The 17,579-nt window shown below is 40.3% G+C and overlaps 2 protein-coding genes across 5 annotated transcripts in view; both read right to left on the bottom strand.

Moving 5' to 3' along the window:
• LOC109970583 (uncharacterized) overlaps window positions 1-8,799 on the bottom strand; it is a 10,767-nt gene extending 1,968 nt beyond the window's left edge. The window contains exons 1-9 of one of the 2 annotated variants that reach the window (XM_020618241.1): window positions 8,589-8,799; window positions 7,185-7,398; window positions 6,440-6,536; window positions 5,736-5,818; window positions 3,755-5,102; window positions 2,763-2,921; window positions 2,298-2,397; window positions 1,908-2,037; window positions 1,061-1,264 (exon numbers count right to left, since the gene is read on the bottom strand). In XM_020618241.1, coding sequence (XP_020473897.1) covers window positions 1,061-1,264; window positions 1,908-2,037; window positions 2,298-2,397; window positions 2,763-2,921; window positions 3,755-5,102; window positions 5,736-5,818; window positions 6,440-6,536; window positions 7,185-7,337 — 2,274 coding nt within the window. In that variant the 5' untranslated portion in view covers window positions 7,338-7,398; window positions 8,589-8,799. Of the gene's footprint in view, window positions 1-1,060; window positions 1,265-1,907; window positions 2,038-2,297; window positions 2,398-2,762; window positions 2,922-3,754; window positions 5,103-5,735; window positions 5,819-6,439; window positions 6,537-7,064; window positions 7,156-7,184; window positions 7,399-8,588 lie in introns of those variants that run through there. The other variant, XM_020618242.1, reaches the window with a different exon arrangement.
• Window positions 8,800-10,808: 2,009 nt separating this feature from the next.
• The window catches only part of msraa (methionine sulfoxide reductase Aa), a 33,286-nt gene continuing 26,515 nt past the window's right edge, over window positions 10,809-17,579 (bottom strand). For all 3 annotated transcript variants that reach the window (XM_020618210.1, XM_020618212.1, XM_020618213.1), the window contains one exon: window positions 10,809-11,284. In XM_020618210.1, the coding sequence (XP_020473866.1) occupies window positions 11,114-11,284 (171 nt within the window). In that variant the 3' untranslated portion in view covers window positions 10,809-11,113. The remainder of the gene's footprint in view (window positions 11,285-17,579) is intronic.

Here is a 17,579-nt window from a genome sequence, read left to right on the forward strand (position 1 = left end):
AACCTTTATTTTACCAGGAAAACCTCATCAAGACTAAAAATCTCTTTTACAAGAGAATCCTGGTCAATTATTTATTTGGGAAATTAAGTTTGTTATCATTACTGTGTGTGCGTGTGTATTGTCATTAATATATTATATATACTGTATGTTAACATATATAAGCCTTCAACAGGTAAATACAATAATACTCTTTGTTATACAATTTTATCCTTATTACCAGTGACTTTTTTCTACCTCCTATATTTGCATATGGGAGCAATGAGTTGCGAAGGTAAAATCACATTTGGGCTGCGGCAGAACTGCCAAAGGGCTCATATCGACTTGCACTTCATGAATGTGTGATGAGGTCAGTCAGTGCTTTGACACCATCTTTTGTCCGTCCTCATAAATTATTGCCAGGGTGCTTAAAGACCATTTAAGAGTGTATTATATTCTTGACTAATTTGATACCAGTAAGACTTAAACAGCAGACACAAAGGTGACCATCTGTACAAAACAAACAAGCATTAAGAGCTGTAAAGTGGAAAGAATACACTAATAACAATGTGTACAGCGATATGATATATACTATACTTAGGACTGGTCATAATAAGTGCATCTTCTTTGTTTTATGGCATTTTGGGGAAGTTATCTGTCTCTTGTGTTGCTCTTATCCTTCACTGGCTGCTCTTACCACCAGCTTTCTCCTATCAAAGAAAGTAACCTGAAGGTCAGCGCAGGGCAGCAGTGCTTCCTTTATTTCTACCCGCTAAAGGAGCTACAGTAGAAGAATTACACAGAATCACATTGCACTCCATTTCCAGGGATCTTTTTGATGTTAAAATATTGATTACAGCTGCTTTAAGTTAAGAGTTTTGCTTGCAGATCGATGCATTAACTACATCTCTTCACAACACGACAAGCTTCCAATATTGTGATGTCTTCTTCCATGAAACTACACTGAAAGGACCAGAACTGATTTGAGAAATGATTAATAAAGACAGAACAGGGTAGACTCCATGTTGGTAAGTTTTATATAATATATGATCTGAAAAGAAGAAGACTACACATTATAATATACCTCTGTCTGTTGATCCTTGTGCACAGTGTGTGTTTGTGTAGTACATCGGCCGGTCACCACACAGCACTGTGGCATAACTGTGAGTTTGTCCTTCAGCTCAGCATTTTCTCTGACCAGTTTCTCCAGCTGGCATTGAACTACACACCAATCACTCTCTCTCTGCTTAAACTGCTGCTGAAGGGAAGCCATCTGCTGCCTGAGGGCCTGCGCGCGCACACACACACACAGACACAGTCAGGGCAGAAGCATATGATGTCAGCCTATTCAACACGCAGCTCTGAATGTGACTCGTGGTGACTTAGTGGGAGCATTTTTGTAAACATTTGCTCAGATTTGCTCCATGATGCTTAACTGTTCAACATCACACCTGATGACACTCTGTCTCTGGAAGAAAACAGGAAACAGCTTCATGATAATTAAAGTCAGCAAAAGAGATGATTGTGGTCCAGTAGCAGCTGCTTCACCATCATGAAACCACCGACGACAACTACATAGTCCACTGTCACCTAGTTTCACATGGACTTCAGACTCTTAATCCTAGTCCTGAAAGGCTGCAGGTTTATCTGAAAGTACTGTTGAACTGTTGTGTTGTTTAAAACACAGAAAAGAGCCATGCTGCCACAGTAGGTGACACACATTAATTTACTGTGATCAGGCAGAGGGAGAACAAGCAGACTCCACACAGAAAGGCGCCGGGTCGGCACGGGCTAGAACCCAGAACCTTATAGCTGGCAACATTTATATCTGATATTGTACATGGTTCCTTACAAATAAAAGTTGGGAAAAAAATCCTAAGACAGTATATCTGCTCTGACACAAAGCCACAAGTTCTCCCAACAAAACCGACCTGTATGTCCCTGCAGTTCAGTTCGTCCAGACTGCGTCGATTTCTCGTGGCCTGACCCTCTTCTCTGTCAGAGCGGATGGTATCTCCATTAAAACACCTCTTGAGCTCATCTTTCAGATCTACATTATATCTGCATATAAACAGACTGACTTCAGAAATACTGCAAAATATTGGAATAATAAAACAAGACTGAGCCAGGCCAGTAGCTTAGTGAGTGTGTGCTCAGTCTGGGGTGTCACCAAAAGGTAAACAACTCATCAGAGGAGATCATCATTTTGTGTGCATGCACTACTTCCTGCTGTGTAGATGTGCTAAACTGTTGATCAGTTGATACAGTATCAGATAAAGTTGTTTGCTTTGCGTGCCCAGAATACCACATGGTGTGTTTACCTGTGAAATCCCCTTGATGTTTGTGCCATTTTTGTGTGCTCTTCATCATCTTGTTCACTTTCTGGTTCCAGTGAGTTTAGCTTCAACATTTTCTCACCACCTAAATATGAAAAATACACAAAGGAGACTTTTAACAGGTGCTATGTTTTGTGTGCTTGAAACAAATTAGGTTGTATGATGTGCCGTTCGACTACATCTAAAGACAGCTATTGTCTCTCCAAGGACACTGTGTCTTTGTAGCAAACTTGCTGCTGTTCTCTCTTCACAGAGATTCAGTGTGAACACAAAAAGTGACTCAAGTAGTTGTGTGAGTCCCGACCAGTGGCTGTGTAAAGTGAGTGTGATTGTCAGATCGTCCCTTTCGAGAGCTTGCATAATTTGCCTGAAAAATATTTAGTTTGGAGAATATCAACGCCCTTTTTGATATTCTGGCCTACACGTCTCTTCTCCCACTTTAGTCCTTACCTCGGTGAGATGTCCTTAGGTGCTCTGAGGAGGTCTGACATTCTTTGTTTCTCCTTGTTACTTTGTTGTACTTCCTCTGAGATTTTGTCCTGTCCTCTGCAGATGAGGTCTTGACAGATGTGCTGGACTGGATTTTGCACCAGGAGTCATCCTGTAGCTCTGCCAAGAAAATGTGATAGCATGTAAAAACTACAGAGGTATATAAACATTAAAACAGGTTTGTCTTGCTGTAATCATTGTCCTGTTCACACTGGACATTAGAAGATCCACTTTGTGATGCACTTTCAATGTAAGAGATGGGGTCAAAATGGCTGCAGCACTCCATCCATTATCTATACCACACACTCACAGGGGAAATTTAGTCTCCAATCAACCTAAGCTACATGTCTTTGGACTGTGGAAGGAAGCCGGAGCACCCGGAGAGAACCCACGCAGGCACAGGGAGAACATGCAGACTCCACACAGAAAGACCCAGGTTCGGCCTGGGTTTGAACCTGGAACCTTTCTTGCTGTGAGTGCTAACCACTGCTCCACCATCCCACTGCTTCAGCACTCAGTTACACTTAATAGCCAGTAGGAACAGGAGAGATGTTTTCAGCAAGAAAATCCTGTTTCATTGTTCAGATGGGAACCTGTTATAGTCAGAATCTGAATTGTTCAACAACAGAGAAGTAGATATTATTTCAAAAATGGCTAACTGACCTTTGTGAGAAACATCCTATCGGATCCTACAAGGCACATATTATTTTTCAAGGCAGACTATTGTTATATGTTTGGAAGGGAACTTACTTTAAAGTTAAAGCCAAGCCGTGTTACATCCCAACACTGATGCACACTATATGTGCTTTGACAAATGGAGCCAATAATTGGTCTTTATCAAAACAGTAATGGAAAATTAATCATAAGAAATGTTAGTTACAATTTTAATATGCAGATTCAATCAGAGCTATCAAAACCAGGCCTAAATCCAAACAAATATATGTTTAAATTACCATTACAATGATCCTTAGTTCTGTTCTCTCCGTTCAAGCTGGAGGAAGACGAGTTTCGCTGAGGTCCTAGTCCAGATCCAAGTCTCCGACCCTGTTTCAGTTTCTGCATCCCCAGTAACATCCAGCCCTCCTCAGGGTCACTGGGAGTGTCACTGGCATTGTCATCCTCTAGCAGGTCTAAATGGGAATCCTGATGGCCAGGGTATGGAGGAGGGGATGGGAGTGGGTTAGCTTCATCTCCCCTACTGCTACCACTGGTACTTCTTTTCAGAGGTGTTGAAGCTTGACTTGTGTTGTTTGGTGCACTAATACAAAATGCTGCTGCTGTTGCTGAAGCTTGTTTGTGAATTCTGGCCCAGTCTGAGCCCGCGTTGCCTCCTGGTCTTGACTTACTGTACTGGCAAAGCTGTAAATGTGCTTTTGTTTCATCACAGCCTGTGGACAGAGTTTCCTGGTTCAAGCTCGAGACTCTCTCTATGCATTCATTCACTCTTTTAAAATTAACAGTAACTTCCTGATTTTTCCATGCGTGAGGGGAAATGCTATTGTTGCTCCGAGGGGGACAAATGTTGAAACGTTGCACTAAATTCGATTCATACACGGTGCGGGGATGTTTGGGTGTCCAGACCTGTGAGTTGTTCTGATGCAGGGATTGTTCACGCTGATCCTCTGGGGTTGTTTTTTGAGTTTCCATGTTTTCCATGTCTGCGTGTTTCACCCTTTGTTCTCTGAAAGACTTGCTAACAGAGGCTGTTAGCTTGGAGGGTGGCTGGGTAACTCTGCCATCTGGGTCTCTTGAATGAGGGTTACCACTGTTCAGATCATAATTCCCTTTGGACATGGTGGCTCTGTATTTTGTGCCTTGTAATGGTCCAACTTTCTCTTCTCCTTTATCTGTGATGTCTTTATTTTGGACTTGTGAGGAAGGTGGAGTGTCATGTTGAAGCGGGAGAGGCTCTGTGAAGTAAGTTTGTTCTGTACTGTAAATATGGCCAAAGTCCTCAGCTTGAGCCTGGACCTCAGTTTGGGTATTTTTCTGACTGCACTGTGGTATCTGAGGATTATATAAACCAGAGCAGAAGTCTTGTAAAGTCCCAAACCTTCGACTATGCTCAGGTTGGAAATTCAGAGACTGTTGCGTTCCTTCATCCTTAAAGATCGTAAATGGGGCAGAGATGCACCTCTGGATGCCAGACTTCCCACTGGGCTGCTGCGGGCTGAGCGAAGTGCTCTGCTGGAGCTCCTGCTGGTCAGTGACCTTCAAATTATTTCTGTCCATACTGGAAACGCTTTCAGTTTCCTGCAAGAAATAACTCTTCTCTGGTGACCACCTCGCTCCATCACTGTTCTGAAAAAGAGAGTTTGAGCAGTAGTAATGCAGATGTTCATGCTGATCTTTAATATGTACACTGCCAGTCTATATGGTATGAACAACAAAGGAACAGAAATAAAACATAAATTGATAAAGTATGTAGCCCAGTAGCTGACACTGTGCAGATCAAAATGTTACTACAGTGAGACATCTAATGCAGAGGTAATATGCCTCAGATGTATTCTACATATAAAAAAAACAGATATAACTATATGTATAGTGCTGGCTATGGTCCAGTTTTAAATCTAGATGATAAAACCTCAAAAATGCATGTGAACTGAGCCAGGGTAAAATATTTTCCACCATCCATGTTCATGAAGTGTCTACTGGTGAGGTGTTTAGAATCTCAAGGAATAAACCTTGGAGGAAAATCAGGTTAAAGTTTCGTTAGATTGATGAATCTTTTGTTAAAGAGACTCTGACATATTATCACCCAGTTGCTCAGGGATGAAACAGAGTTATTGTTCATTCTGAATTGTGCTTCTGCCCAACGGGTGAAACCTCACTCTTCTTTTAGCTCTGGTTTGATCTCTGTCAACTCTAGAACAACAAACAATACTCTGGCTCTCCAGTTCAACTGTGCCTGTCTGCCAGTCAAGTATCACCTACCTTCTCAGAGTTTGTCAGCTCAGGCAGCAAACCAATCCACCGCAAGGATATGTAGGCAGGAAGCATCAGACCTTCAAGAGACACTAGACAGAGATAAGGAGAGAGTAAAAGAGAGGAGATTAGATTGTTCAGTTTCTAGTGTGTCAGGGAGGAAACACAAGTTGTGCCCAAACCAATGGCTAATAAACAACTTCTTGATATTTCCACACATATCGATTATAATAAATACACAGAGCACTTTTGTCTAAGTATATTTTGACATGTTTCAAGTATGCTGGGGTGTGCACCATTTGCTCTGGGCAGGTTAATGAGTGTTGCAACAGCAGAGCTGGTGGAGGCTGTGAAGTGAGGCTAGCAGCTTCAGCAACACTGTCGCACAAACCCTAAACAGAAACAACACTGTTGCCACCTTCTTTGCAGATTGGCTTCATGCCCTGCCTGATTATACAAAGCCTGTATTTGCTTCATGTGTCAGCCAGAATTTAGCTGTGTGACAAGTATAAAGTGTTGTTTGAAAACTGACAAGTTCCACAGAAGGAGAGAAAATCCAGTTGTAATTCTAATCAAACTTTTTAAAACCTTCATTACAAGCATCCACTAAACTTGAATCTGCCCTGCGATCTTTAGGTTTGCTGGAAAGGTTTAATTCCCAAAAACAAAAGACAGGACTGTCTAACAGGACTGTGTACAGGTCCAACACTGACCTGTTCCTAAAAGAGTCAGCTGTCTACTCTGCTCCTGTAGAACCTTGTGGATCTGCTCAATTTGCTGCTGAATGACCTTGTGTGTATCATCTGGAGCCTGAAAGATTCAGTACAAATTTCAGTCAAGACAAATCTTTGACCAAGAGAAGAGAACAGAACATGTGCCAGTGACCGTGTTAGGTGGTTTGAGACACAGTTTGAGAAAACACTGTAATCTGATGTTCTACTGCTACCTAGTGGCAAGAAGGCAAACTGGATAAAAAGTTTACATGCGTGGTTACATGGAACTGTTAGGGTTAAGTAATGTGTACCCAGGTGCAGCCACGGGACAAGAACTTAAATAGGAACAAGTTTGAGGAGAAGAAACACAGGTGAGGTAACAGAGGAGGAACATGGAGGGAGATACACAGGTGAGGATCAGCGATGAGCTAGCAACCTACTGAGGCTAGTGCTGTGAAGAAATAGTTTTATGTTTCTTCTGTGACTGATTTATTCTGTATGACTACTGAATGTTTATGTAAAACTACAGCTATATAAATAAGCTACTATACTGTAAGTGCACCACAGAGAGAAATAAGTAAATAATTAGACTTTTCCTTTAGTGGTTGTGCAAAGTAATAAGTACTTGTTGCTGATTTATGGTCTGAGAGACATCAGCTTCCATGTTGGCAGCAGTTGGCTGAGATTGCCCAGTGGGGACAGGGTCATCAGGGCACCGCACACTATAACCAGGACTCTTCCCCACCACTGGTTCACCCTGAGAGGCCTGGAGGCCCAGTCTGTCCCCTTGTTGCTCCACCCCACTGATTCCAGAGCTGGCTAAGATAGATCCTGAAGAGGAAACTGGTTGATTTGGATTCTGGTACGTTCTCTCCATGGGTATTTCAACAGACATCATTGAATGATAGTTGGCTTGTAGAAAACTCTCTATCCTGATCTTGTTTTCATCTGAATGCCAGCTGCAAAGCAGAGGACAAGAGGATTACAGAAAGCATGAAAATGCCACAGTGCAATCAAGGTTAACTAAAAACTTTACTAAGAATAACTTCTTAGTCTGGACTGAAATAATATTTGGAACTGAGAATATATAGCCAGAAAGTACCTACAGAAACTATCTGTGATTGATAATCTATCTGATATTTTAAAGATGTGTGAGTATATGTGCTTATAATTAAATTATAAAGACCTACAATCCTGCCTTCTCTGCTGGCTTTTTCTCATATTGGACTCCTTTAGTCTTTCTGAAACACTGAAACATGATACTGGAGTTTCTGGCCAATATTCAAGTTATGTTACTATCAAATGGACAGTGAAACACAAGAAGAATGATGTATTGGTGCTCAATAACTCTTACAGCTCCAAGGAGGTTTTGGCTAAGTTACTGGGTAAGGCATCATTACTCTGCATTTTAGAGGCTAAATTATGTACTTTTTATCGCACTGAATGATGATTTTAGTTACTTTTCATAATAAAATTAATAAAATACAGTAAAATCATAAGTACTTATTGGTCACCTCTGAGAAATTCACAGGCTAACCAGCAGTAATTCAAATTATAATCATATTATGGGTTAAGATTTGCTCCATCTATACCAGCTGCAACATTAAAGTTATGAACACAATAATGCATCAATAACTATAATGTATAAATGTGCTAATCTGCTTTACCTTGGGCACTTTAAGTATATTTATACCTCTGTACTCTTACTTAAGTAACACTTTAAGTATTGTATTGTAAGTATTTTTATACTGTGGTACTCCTGCTATACTGCTACTACTACTACAACCTGGGTACTTTTTCTACCACTGGGTAGTTCAACAAAACCAAACATTTAAAATACACAGTATATAGCTAGCTAGTAGTTAATTTGATGTATAAACTGAGACAATCATTATATGAATCAAAAAGTTTAGTGTTAGCCTGGATTTTAAACTTCGCACAATGAGCTTAACTAAAGGTTTCACGCACGCAGACGGCTTATGTCATTTAAAAAGACAGTCAATACAAATTTTATTTTATGAGCCCCATTGTTAATTAGACCTTTAACTGACACTTAGGGATAGCTACCGGATTTGTAATTTCTTCCCAGGGAAACATTAACATCTACGGACGCATTTTAAAGTTACGCTTCATTAAACATTGTAGTTACCTTTCGTCTTGGTTCACGCAGAATTCACATAAAGTTGAAGGAAGTTCTCTGTTGCTACAGCAACTGTGTCATATCATCATCATCATCATTATCACCGACACAACCAACAAACGCTAAATGCAAACAACTACAACAAATATTTAACTTAAATATATTAAAGTAATAAATAAATATATGAAAGTAATTCTAAGTGAGACTGAAAATGTTAGGACTATAAACGGCAAGGTGTCCTCAATGTTATAATACATCACAACAAACAAGCCTACAACAAACTTCCGATGTGTCCCTTCAAAATAAACTGCTAATTTGAAAACATTTCTTTCTAATAGGAATAATTGACGTTAATAATTAGTCCGCTTTTTTAAATAAACAACAAAAATCTTTCTGTAAATAGTACAATTATTTTTAAAAATCTGTTCCAGTTTTTCTTGCATTTTTATGTTAGAATTATGCTAATCGCGCTAGCTTTTTGCGTTTCCTGCTATACAGCACTTTTTAAAAAGGTATATGCATATAAACTATGCCTTTTGTGATCACACCTTAAATTTTTCCAGAGAAATAAGTGATCAAATTACTATACTTTTTAGATTTAACAATGAGGTTGTGAGCTAGCTGTAGGTAACAATAATTATATATTTGTATTTAAACAATCAAATCTCTGTGGATTGAAGGAAGTAGGATGCATTTAGACTTAGAAAATTTAGAAAAAATTGTTTGAATTCATTTCAGTGTAAATTAGAGCTACCATGATTACCAGTTAATTCATTAAACAATCTACAAATAATGAATCTGACAGTAAACTGGAGATTTATCAACTAAAATGGAATAATTAAGAGAAAAGCACCTTTAATTGCTGCCCTAGTTTAGACTGACTTAAAGACTGTTATGGCAACACTGTCCCCAAATTCCAATGTCTGCAGTAGGCTATTCATCATTAATACATTTGTACTTCGTTCTAATTTCAGTGAACTTGAGCCATGTGCACATTCATACTTAGACCTACCACCAGATGGCAGCATAATCAAGTGCTCCATCCGGGGACAGGTACTGGAACAGACCCAAATGTGATGTTACATAGAAGTAAATCTTTTGTAAGTAACGATGTTAGCTTTGTCAGTTCAGCGTGTACTGTATGAGATTAAGAACACAGAGGATTTTAAGGCTTTTCCTCCAAATAGCGTTTCCTTAGAATAAACCACCCTCTCGTACTGGTACTCAAACTATTTTTTAGCACCTTGTTGCCTAAATTTTTAGGCTTTTTCACCATAGCAAGAATTAAAGGTAAAAATGTGAACAAATTTTTGGATTTTACTTAAAGTAAAAAGAGATCAATTATGGAGACCAGTACTGTATGTTTGTGACTGTGCACACAGAAGAAGCAGCTTAACTCCCTTCCAAAAATTTTGGTCAGATTTGGCTTTTAAATGTCTGCTCGAACCCGGGTCATGCAGCCTGCATCATGGAGGTGATCCAGCACAGCAGAGCTCCAAAGTGGCGCTCTGCCACTCCCAAAGAGACTGATCACTTCCTTCTCTTGCTTTCTTTCTACTATTTGATGGTAATGCCAAGCTTTGGAGGGCCTGGCACCAAACACGCACTCTCCTCCTGCTGGTGTGTGTATCTGCATGCTGCACCATCAAAGCACACATATACTGTACTAACACACATGCATGCAGATTAACATCGATGACAGATGAATTACAGAGTGGAGCACAGCCTCAGGCAAAGACCAGAGGAATGAGGTCATCCAAAATCCTGCTCTGAAACACAACACACACACACAAAGAAGAGAGACAAACACATCACTACATTTTTAATTATAAAATCTCCAGTTCACCAGTGAGAGAAAATAATCATACAAATTGATGTCAAGTTAAAAGCATCCAGGTAGCTTAGATGGTCAGTAAAGTAAATCCATGACATTAAGCTGGGTTTTTGATTGCAGAAATTACTGAATTTTGCAATAATTTAATTCAGCACTTGTTCTTGTAAAGCTCCACACTGTCATTTCCTCCACCTCTGATAAGGTTAGAATTGCATGAAATGGTGTCAGAGGTCTGACATACTGTGCAAAGTGAGCTGAAAGGATCCACCAGATGATCACATACTGCCTGATTTCTTCATTCTCTTTCAAATCTGTGTTCTATATACATAGGGCAGCACGTATAAATTTAAGTAGCAATTACTATTAGGAAACAGAAAAAAACTGTAGACTTCTGATTTCATAAACTTTTAATATAGCTCCTTCTAACACAGGCTTTTAAAAAGCAAACTGCATCATTTCACAATTCCCCTTTCTTCTCTCCAGGAGAAAAAAAAACAAGTTTTTTTGTTTTGTGGGAAAAGTTGTCAGAAAATTATGACAAATTCTACATTCATTGCTCACGTTTCTAAGGATAGAATGGTGCTTAAAATGATCCTCTATTGCATAAAATGTACAAAAATCCACAAAATCATTGCATATATTAGCTTTATGAAACTTAAACATCACTTATCGAAGACAGTTCTTGGCTATCATTGGCTGCCTAGGCCTTTGTCTTGATTCCTATTGGACAAGAGACTCCTGTCCCTCCCAGGCCACAGTATCCATCAGGGTGTTTGCTCAGGTACTGCTGGTGGTAGTCTTCAGCATAGTAGAATGGATTGGCTTCAGATATTTCTGTTGTAACTGGACCAAAACCTTCTTCTGTTAGTACCTGGAAGAAGCAGTAAAATAAAAGTTATGTGAATACATATAACAGTGTATGATGGGAAATGAAGTTTTATTTAAAACTACTTAAAACCGAAAAGGTTCTGTGTTTCTGTTTGTACTGTCTTTCAGGTTTGGAATTTAAGTGAAAACAAATGCAGATATCTTGGTTGTGTCTCAACATCCTAAAGTTTTTGTTTGCTGCATTAAACCTATTTCACCACAGGAATCATTTAACTTTCAGCTGAACTAATCCTGACAAGACCTCATACTGAGACGTAGTTATTAGCATCTCAGGAAAAAGAAGAAATGTGTCTAATGTGTTTATACAAAGCATGTGTGCAGCTCCAGGCAGGGTGGTGGCTACAAAAACAGACAACACACACACACACACACACACACACACACACACACACACACACACACACGTATTCACAGCAGAATCAGTTGGTGATGAGACCTTCTTCTCCTTGTGATAAAAATTACTCAACCAGATGGCGTGTGGGTAAATTAAAAGACAAAGAGAAATGTGAGCATGAGAAAACATACACACTTATGAAACTTTAAGTCCCGATGGGGGGTGTTACTGTGTTTTTGAGCACGTGTGCACACACAGCTTCTAACTTGATCATACCCAGGACGGCAGAAAAGCTAAATTTGGTTCGACATTTACATGTTTAGGCTTTTATCTGCAATGGCGTTGTTGTTCCTCCTGACATGGCAGAACCAAAACCCTCTGTACACTGACAGGGACACAGACCCAGGGCCTCTGATGTGACTTCACCAGGTTTTGTCATGATTATCCAGTTGGTCCTGTTTAATGGTTAAAAATTTGTAGGTGTCCAAAAACCACGATAAATGCAACTGGTTGTACGTAGATAGAAAGTGCCTTTGTTAAAGGTAAGGTATATCTAGCTCTGTAGTAACACAACTTTCAGCCTGTGCCTCATTGTTACACCCTGTAAGGATCAGTAAATCAGCATTCTTAGGCCCTGTTTCTGATTGTATGTGGCTTTTGTACAGCAGTGGAGTGAAGCGACAACACTCCTGGAATAGAAAAACAAAAGCCTGAAGTTCCTCATTCAGGGCAGAATATATTATGTCTAGACAGTCATTTACTGTATCTTGCAGACAGTTCTCCCCTTCATGACCTTTTGCCAGTTTGCTGTGCCTATAAAAACTGTAGCTTTTCGTACTTTGTTATTCTGGGTTTGCTCCTGCGACAGTTCAGACCAGTGACTATTCAGCTGAATCATCTTGCATGCTTCAATAAATCTATAAAAGACAACTGAGCTTCTTGTTCATTTCTCACCCAACAGTTTATTAATACTTTGCCACTACAAACTGGTGCCTGACCCAGTTTGCTCTGACGTTTCTGGCCCTCCTGCCGACTCAAATCAACACAGAATAATGGCCGACCATTATAAGTGGGACTAATACACTAGTGTTGGTGGACGCTCTGTTGTTAGAAGCTCGAGGACACTAAGTATTTAGGTTAAATTTAATAACTGGATGTTTAATTGCTTTTTGAGCCCTTACGTACTGAACAGCCAGGTACTGTAGTTCACAACTTAACTATATGTTTCATATCCAGTGATTATGTGGCTGTTCTTTCATAATTCACAGAAAAAAAATCTTACAAGAGTAGCCCCAGTGTAGCCCTCACATTCTGCAAAATTCTTTAAAAAGTGAATAAAATGTTTTTGAATAATTACACCTTTCAAAACAATGGTCAGGCAACATTATCTAGGTACTAACGGATCAAACCACAGGTTTTTGACTTATGGCCAGTTGTTCAAAACAGGATGTGAAATGATCTCAACTTAATCAATGAAGAGGAGAATTTACATATTAAGTTTTACCATATTGTACAATAATATAACAATAAAATGTTGTTATATTTTGAACACACACACACACACACACATTAGAAAATCTTAAATTCAGTGGAATCTCATCGGTTTTCTTATTTGATCAGCACAGGCACCAGCACACACCTGACCTGCCTATCTTAACTTTTTCATCATAATTCAGAACAAACAGGAGAGAGAAATGTTAAAAACAGCAACAGAAAGTCAAAGGTATTAAAAAACATCAGCAATAAACACACCCCCAAGTAACCAGCAAGTAAAGTGAGACACTGAAACAGCGTCAACAGCTAAATCTGTGCCTGCAGTGCCAGAAAGTCAAAGACGGCAAAGAACAACAGTATAAAAGTTGATGAAAGTGTGGCAAAAAGTGTGATGGCGTCATTTTGCACATAGGTGTAATGCTGAATGGTACAAACCTGCACTTTCAGGCTGGATTGGACTCCTGGGGGAAATACTAAAAATTGGTGTTTATTTTTAGTACAAAAACAATCAGACTTAAAGCTGTGCTGGGTAATTTCACACATTGGTGCCTCTAATAGCTGGTGAGAGGTAATTGTTTGAAAACCATTTTAATTTCAATAACGTCAGAGCTCGGAAGTTGTTAAAGAAGTCAGAGAACAAATCCGAAGGGTCTGTGATGCTTTGACAGTAGAAAATACCAGAGACGAGCAAGAGAGAGGAAAAGACCCAATGTTGGTGAGTTCAGTGTTTAATGGACTGAGTGTTTGCTCTCTGCTGTTTGATTCATCACTTCCTGTGAAGATTTCACACCATGACTGTACTGACACCATAATTTAATTGAGAAAGTAGGGTGGAGGTATAACACAGCAGTTAGTCAGAGTGGGATCCTCTTTCCTGCTGCAGCCACACTTTGTGACTCAGGCTGGATAGATGCATTTGAACATACAGCATCACAGGAAGCTTTATTTGTGCCTTTCAAATAGGAAGAAAAGGCAGAGAAAATAAAAGAAAACTGAACTAAATCTGATTCAATAAAATGAGCATAGGCTAAGGAATACAATTAGAATGAAATGCTGAAATAAGCAGCCCCCCAAAAAAAGGTTTCTCAAGGAGTTTATGCTGATATAATCAATTTCCACCTATATTCATTTTGATTCCCACGGAATCAAAGCACAGACTTGGTTACTACTCCGCTTCACAAGACTTGTTGGGGTCACTTCCTGCACAGACGCAGGACCACAGTGCCAAACAGTCCTGCCCCCTCTGGCACTGCTGTTACTGCAAAGGCAGTAGGACTTCAAGCCAAGCCATTCTGGACTTTGGAAACAAGGCGAGCTGCAGAAAATGAACAACGGGGCGGCTGTGGCTCAGGAGGTGGAGCGGGTTGTCTCCTAACCGGAAGATTAGCTGTTCGATTCCTGGCTTGTCCAGTCCACATGTCGAAGTGTCCTTGAGCAAGACACTGAACCCCCACCGGTGAGAGAATGTGTGAATGCGAACAGGTGACTAGTCAAAATAGGGTGAAAGAATCTTGAGTGTGCAGCGATGCATAGAAAAGCGCTACACAAGTATAAGACCATTTACCAAAATGAATGATGTCCTCATGTGCAGCAGCTATGTCAGCAAACAGCTGTCCGGTTGGGGTGGAGCACATCGACTGTGTGCAACACACCCACCGAGCTGTGGATTTATGAGGCCAGAGATCGCCTACCACTCTGTGTCAGTTCAGTGTTAGGCTGCTGTTATGGTTATCTGAGGATACACATAAATGCAGGTCCACAGAGTAGCTGACACTCATGTCCAAAAGCAAGCTGATTGGTTGATCCAACTTTTTTCAAGAAATGTATTCAATTCAAACATGTAACCATACCAGGAAACAGCCATGTTAACATCTCATCATGACAGTCTTAAAACTCGGCGGTCTGGATGAGCAGCAGCTGCCTCATCTTTTGTAAAACTGGTGGCAGAGAGTAAAACTCTTGTTTGCAGTCTAGGTTTTAAAGCACTACTGCACAGGAAAAGAACATGATGACCACCAAATGACTCAAACTCAAGTTGCAGCACCATCTATTACCCAGCAGTAGATCTGAATGTTCGCTGTCAGTTTCTACACAGTGAAGCCAAATGTTTCCGTGACACCTATTACCTCCTCAAATTGGCAAAGTGGCAATTTGGAACATGCTAAACATAAAGATCAATATACTGCAGGAGTGGTTTGCAATGTTTCCCTGGATGTTTTGATACTTTCTGACGGGATCTGTTTCTGGAGCGTCTGTCACTGCTGTGACTCCAGGGCCTCCTTTTCAGAGCCACTCTGATAGTGAATACATTTCTGGGCGACTATTCCCTTAAGATAATGACTAGCAGCATAAAAAATTAGCCGTAGACAGCTGTAAGCTAAAAATACGAGCTCTGACATCAATCCAACACAACCTGGCTGCAAAATGGCTGCATTCTCCACTACACTGGTCTAATGGAATCCTGAACTGCCTCCCCTGCTTCTATAGTGTTTCAGTGCATTTGTTTGGGCTGGTCCTTCTGGTCTGTTAGCAGCCTGCTGTAAATGCATAATTCACATCCATTAATTTGCATGTCAGAGAAGTAGACTGCTCATTTGGAATGCAAATACCTTGACTGCTCTAGTAAAGCAGGGAAACGTGAACAACACTGATAAGCACCCACGAGACAGAGTGAGGAATGAAAAAAGGTGAAGCTGGCATGTTAAAAGCATTAGAAGAGGGATTTCACAGACAAAGAAGAAAGAGAAGCAGAAGAAAGGCGAAAGAGAATCAGCTGTTTGGTGTTTAGGAGTAGATATATAAATGTTCAGAACAAGAAACTATAGCCAGAAAGGTGTCTAAAGAATGAGAGAGATGCCAGAACAATGAGCACCCATGCTTGCACCTACTGAGCAGGCACACATTACTACATAAGGCAGGCATACAAGCACACACACACATACAGTTACCACTTTCACCTGCCATTTTAAAAGCAGTGTACACCCTAATGATGGGTAAGAGGCTGAAGAAAAGGGAGGCTCCTTTCATGCTGCAGACAACCACCAGCCGCCTGCAAGGTAATTTTCTGCAGTGCTGTTATACCTTAGACACACCAAATTCCCCAATCACTCTCTGTGCGAACAATACAATCAAGCTAGACGGTGAAGCGAACATAGTCAATACCCTGACACCAAATTAACCAGACTATTCTCTCTCATTTTCACCCTCCCATCTCTCTATCACCTCTGCTCACCTTAACTTTCCCTCCTCTTCCATCTGCGTTTCACTTTCTCTCTCATCCATCTACATGTTTTATGTTTGCATGTATGAAATGTGGCTGGAGGAAGAAAGCCTATATTTAACTCTGAGGATCAGAATGGATCTTAATAAAAATTCGGGAAGTGTCTTCTAGGCGTGTCCTGGGAAAATCCTCTGTGCTGTGATGCAGTTCACATTTTCAGTTTGTTGAGAAGAAATGGGTGGCCAGTGTGAGCGACCACAGCCGCAGTGGACGCGGAGACAAAGAAAAGAAAGCAACATACAACAGCAGAAAAAAACTCCACGCAAGCTTTTTTGGCAGCATAAACTCATTAATATTGTACAAATACATGTAAAGTCAGCGTATGGAGATGAATACAGCAAAACGATGCATCTGCTCTCAACGGAGAGAAAAACACTGAATTATTAAATTATATTTTTTGGCATAGGTTTAAAGATGCTGGAACCGAGTTCACAGCATGAAATCGAGGCGACTTCAGCCCAAAGATATTGTTACGGACATTAAAAACAACAGAGTCAAAACATAATCTGAACAAACCCTAACAGTCGACGTGTGTTTGTGTGTGTTGGTTTTGCAACTAAAGCGATTTTTGTGGAGGACAGATTTAAGGCCCAGATGGTTTGGCATGGAGTGTGTTTGCTATTGGCCAACTGCTCGCAAACACACACACACACAGATGGGAGAGGGAGGGGGAGGCAATCTGGTGAGAAAAAAATGACAGAGGAAGCAAAACCTAGCGATGGTGGTGGTTCGATGAAGAGAATCCATCTATTCATCCGTCTATAGGATGAAAACCACAGTTTATAAACAGGGATAAAAAGTGTGTGCATCTGTCCATCGATGGCCATTATAGATAAAAGCCTATGACCACAGCTAGCTGCGTCCAGAGCACACGCATACAGAGCTGTGCATCTGTGTCCACTGGCAATAATAAAGTCTCAAACGTTGCTATTCTATCTCCAGGTTTAGCAATCTGATCCTCTCTCAGTGGTATACAAACACATACAGGGTGGCAAAAATCCTCCTTTTATCAACAAGAACAACTGTAAATGTACATATGTAGACAACAGTGTCAGGCCTCACAATACAAAGCGTCCAACAAACAGTTCTACTAGTTGCAAATGTAAAGACAAATCACAGTATGACACGATGTCAAGGTGTGACCAAATGTAAAAGTCCTCTGGGGAGCAG

This window comes from Monopterus albus, unplaced genomic scaffold (genome assembly GCF_001952655.1).
Source record: "Monopterus albus unplaced genomic scaffold, M_albus_1.0 scaffold202.1, whole genome shotgun sequence".
Lineage (NCBI taxonomy): Eukaryota > Metazoa > Chordata > Actinopteri > Synbranchiformes > Synbranchidae > Monopterus > Monopterus albus.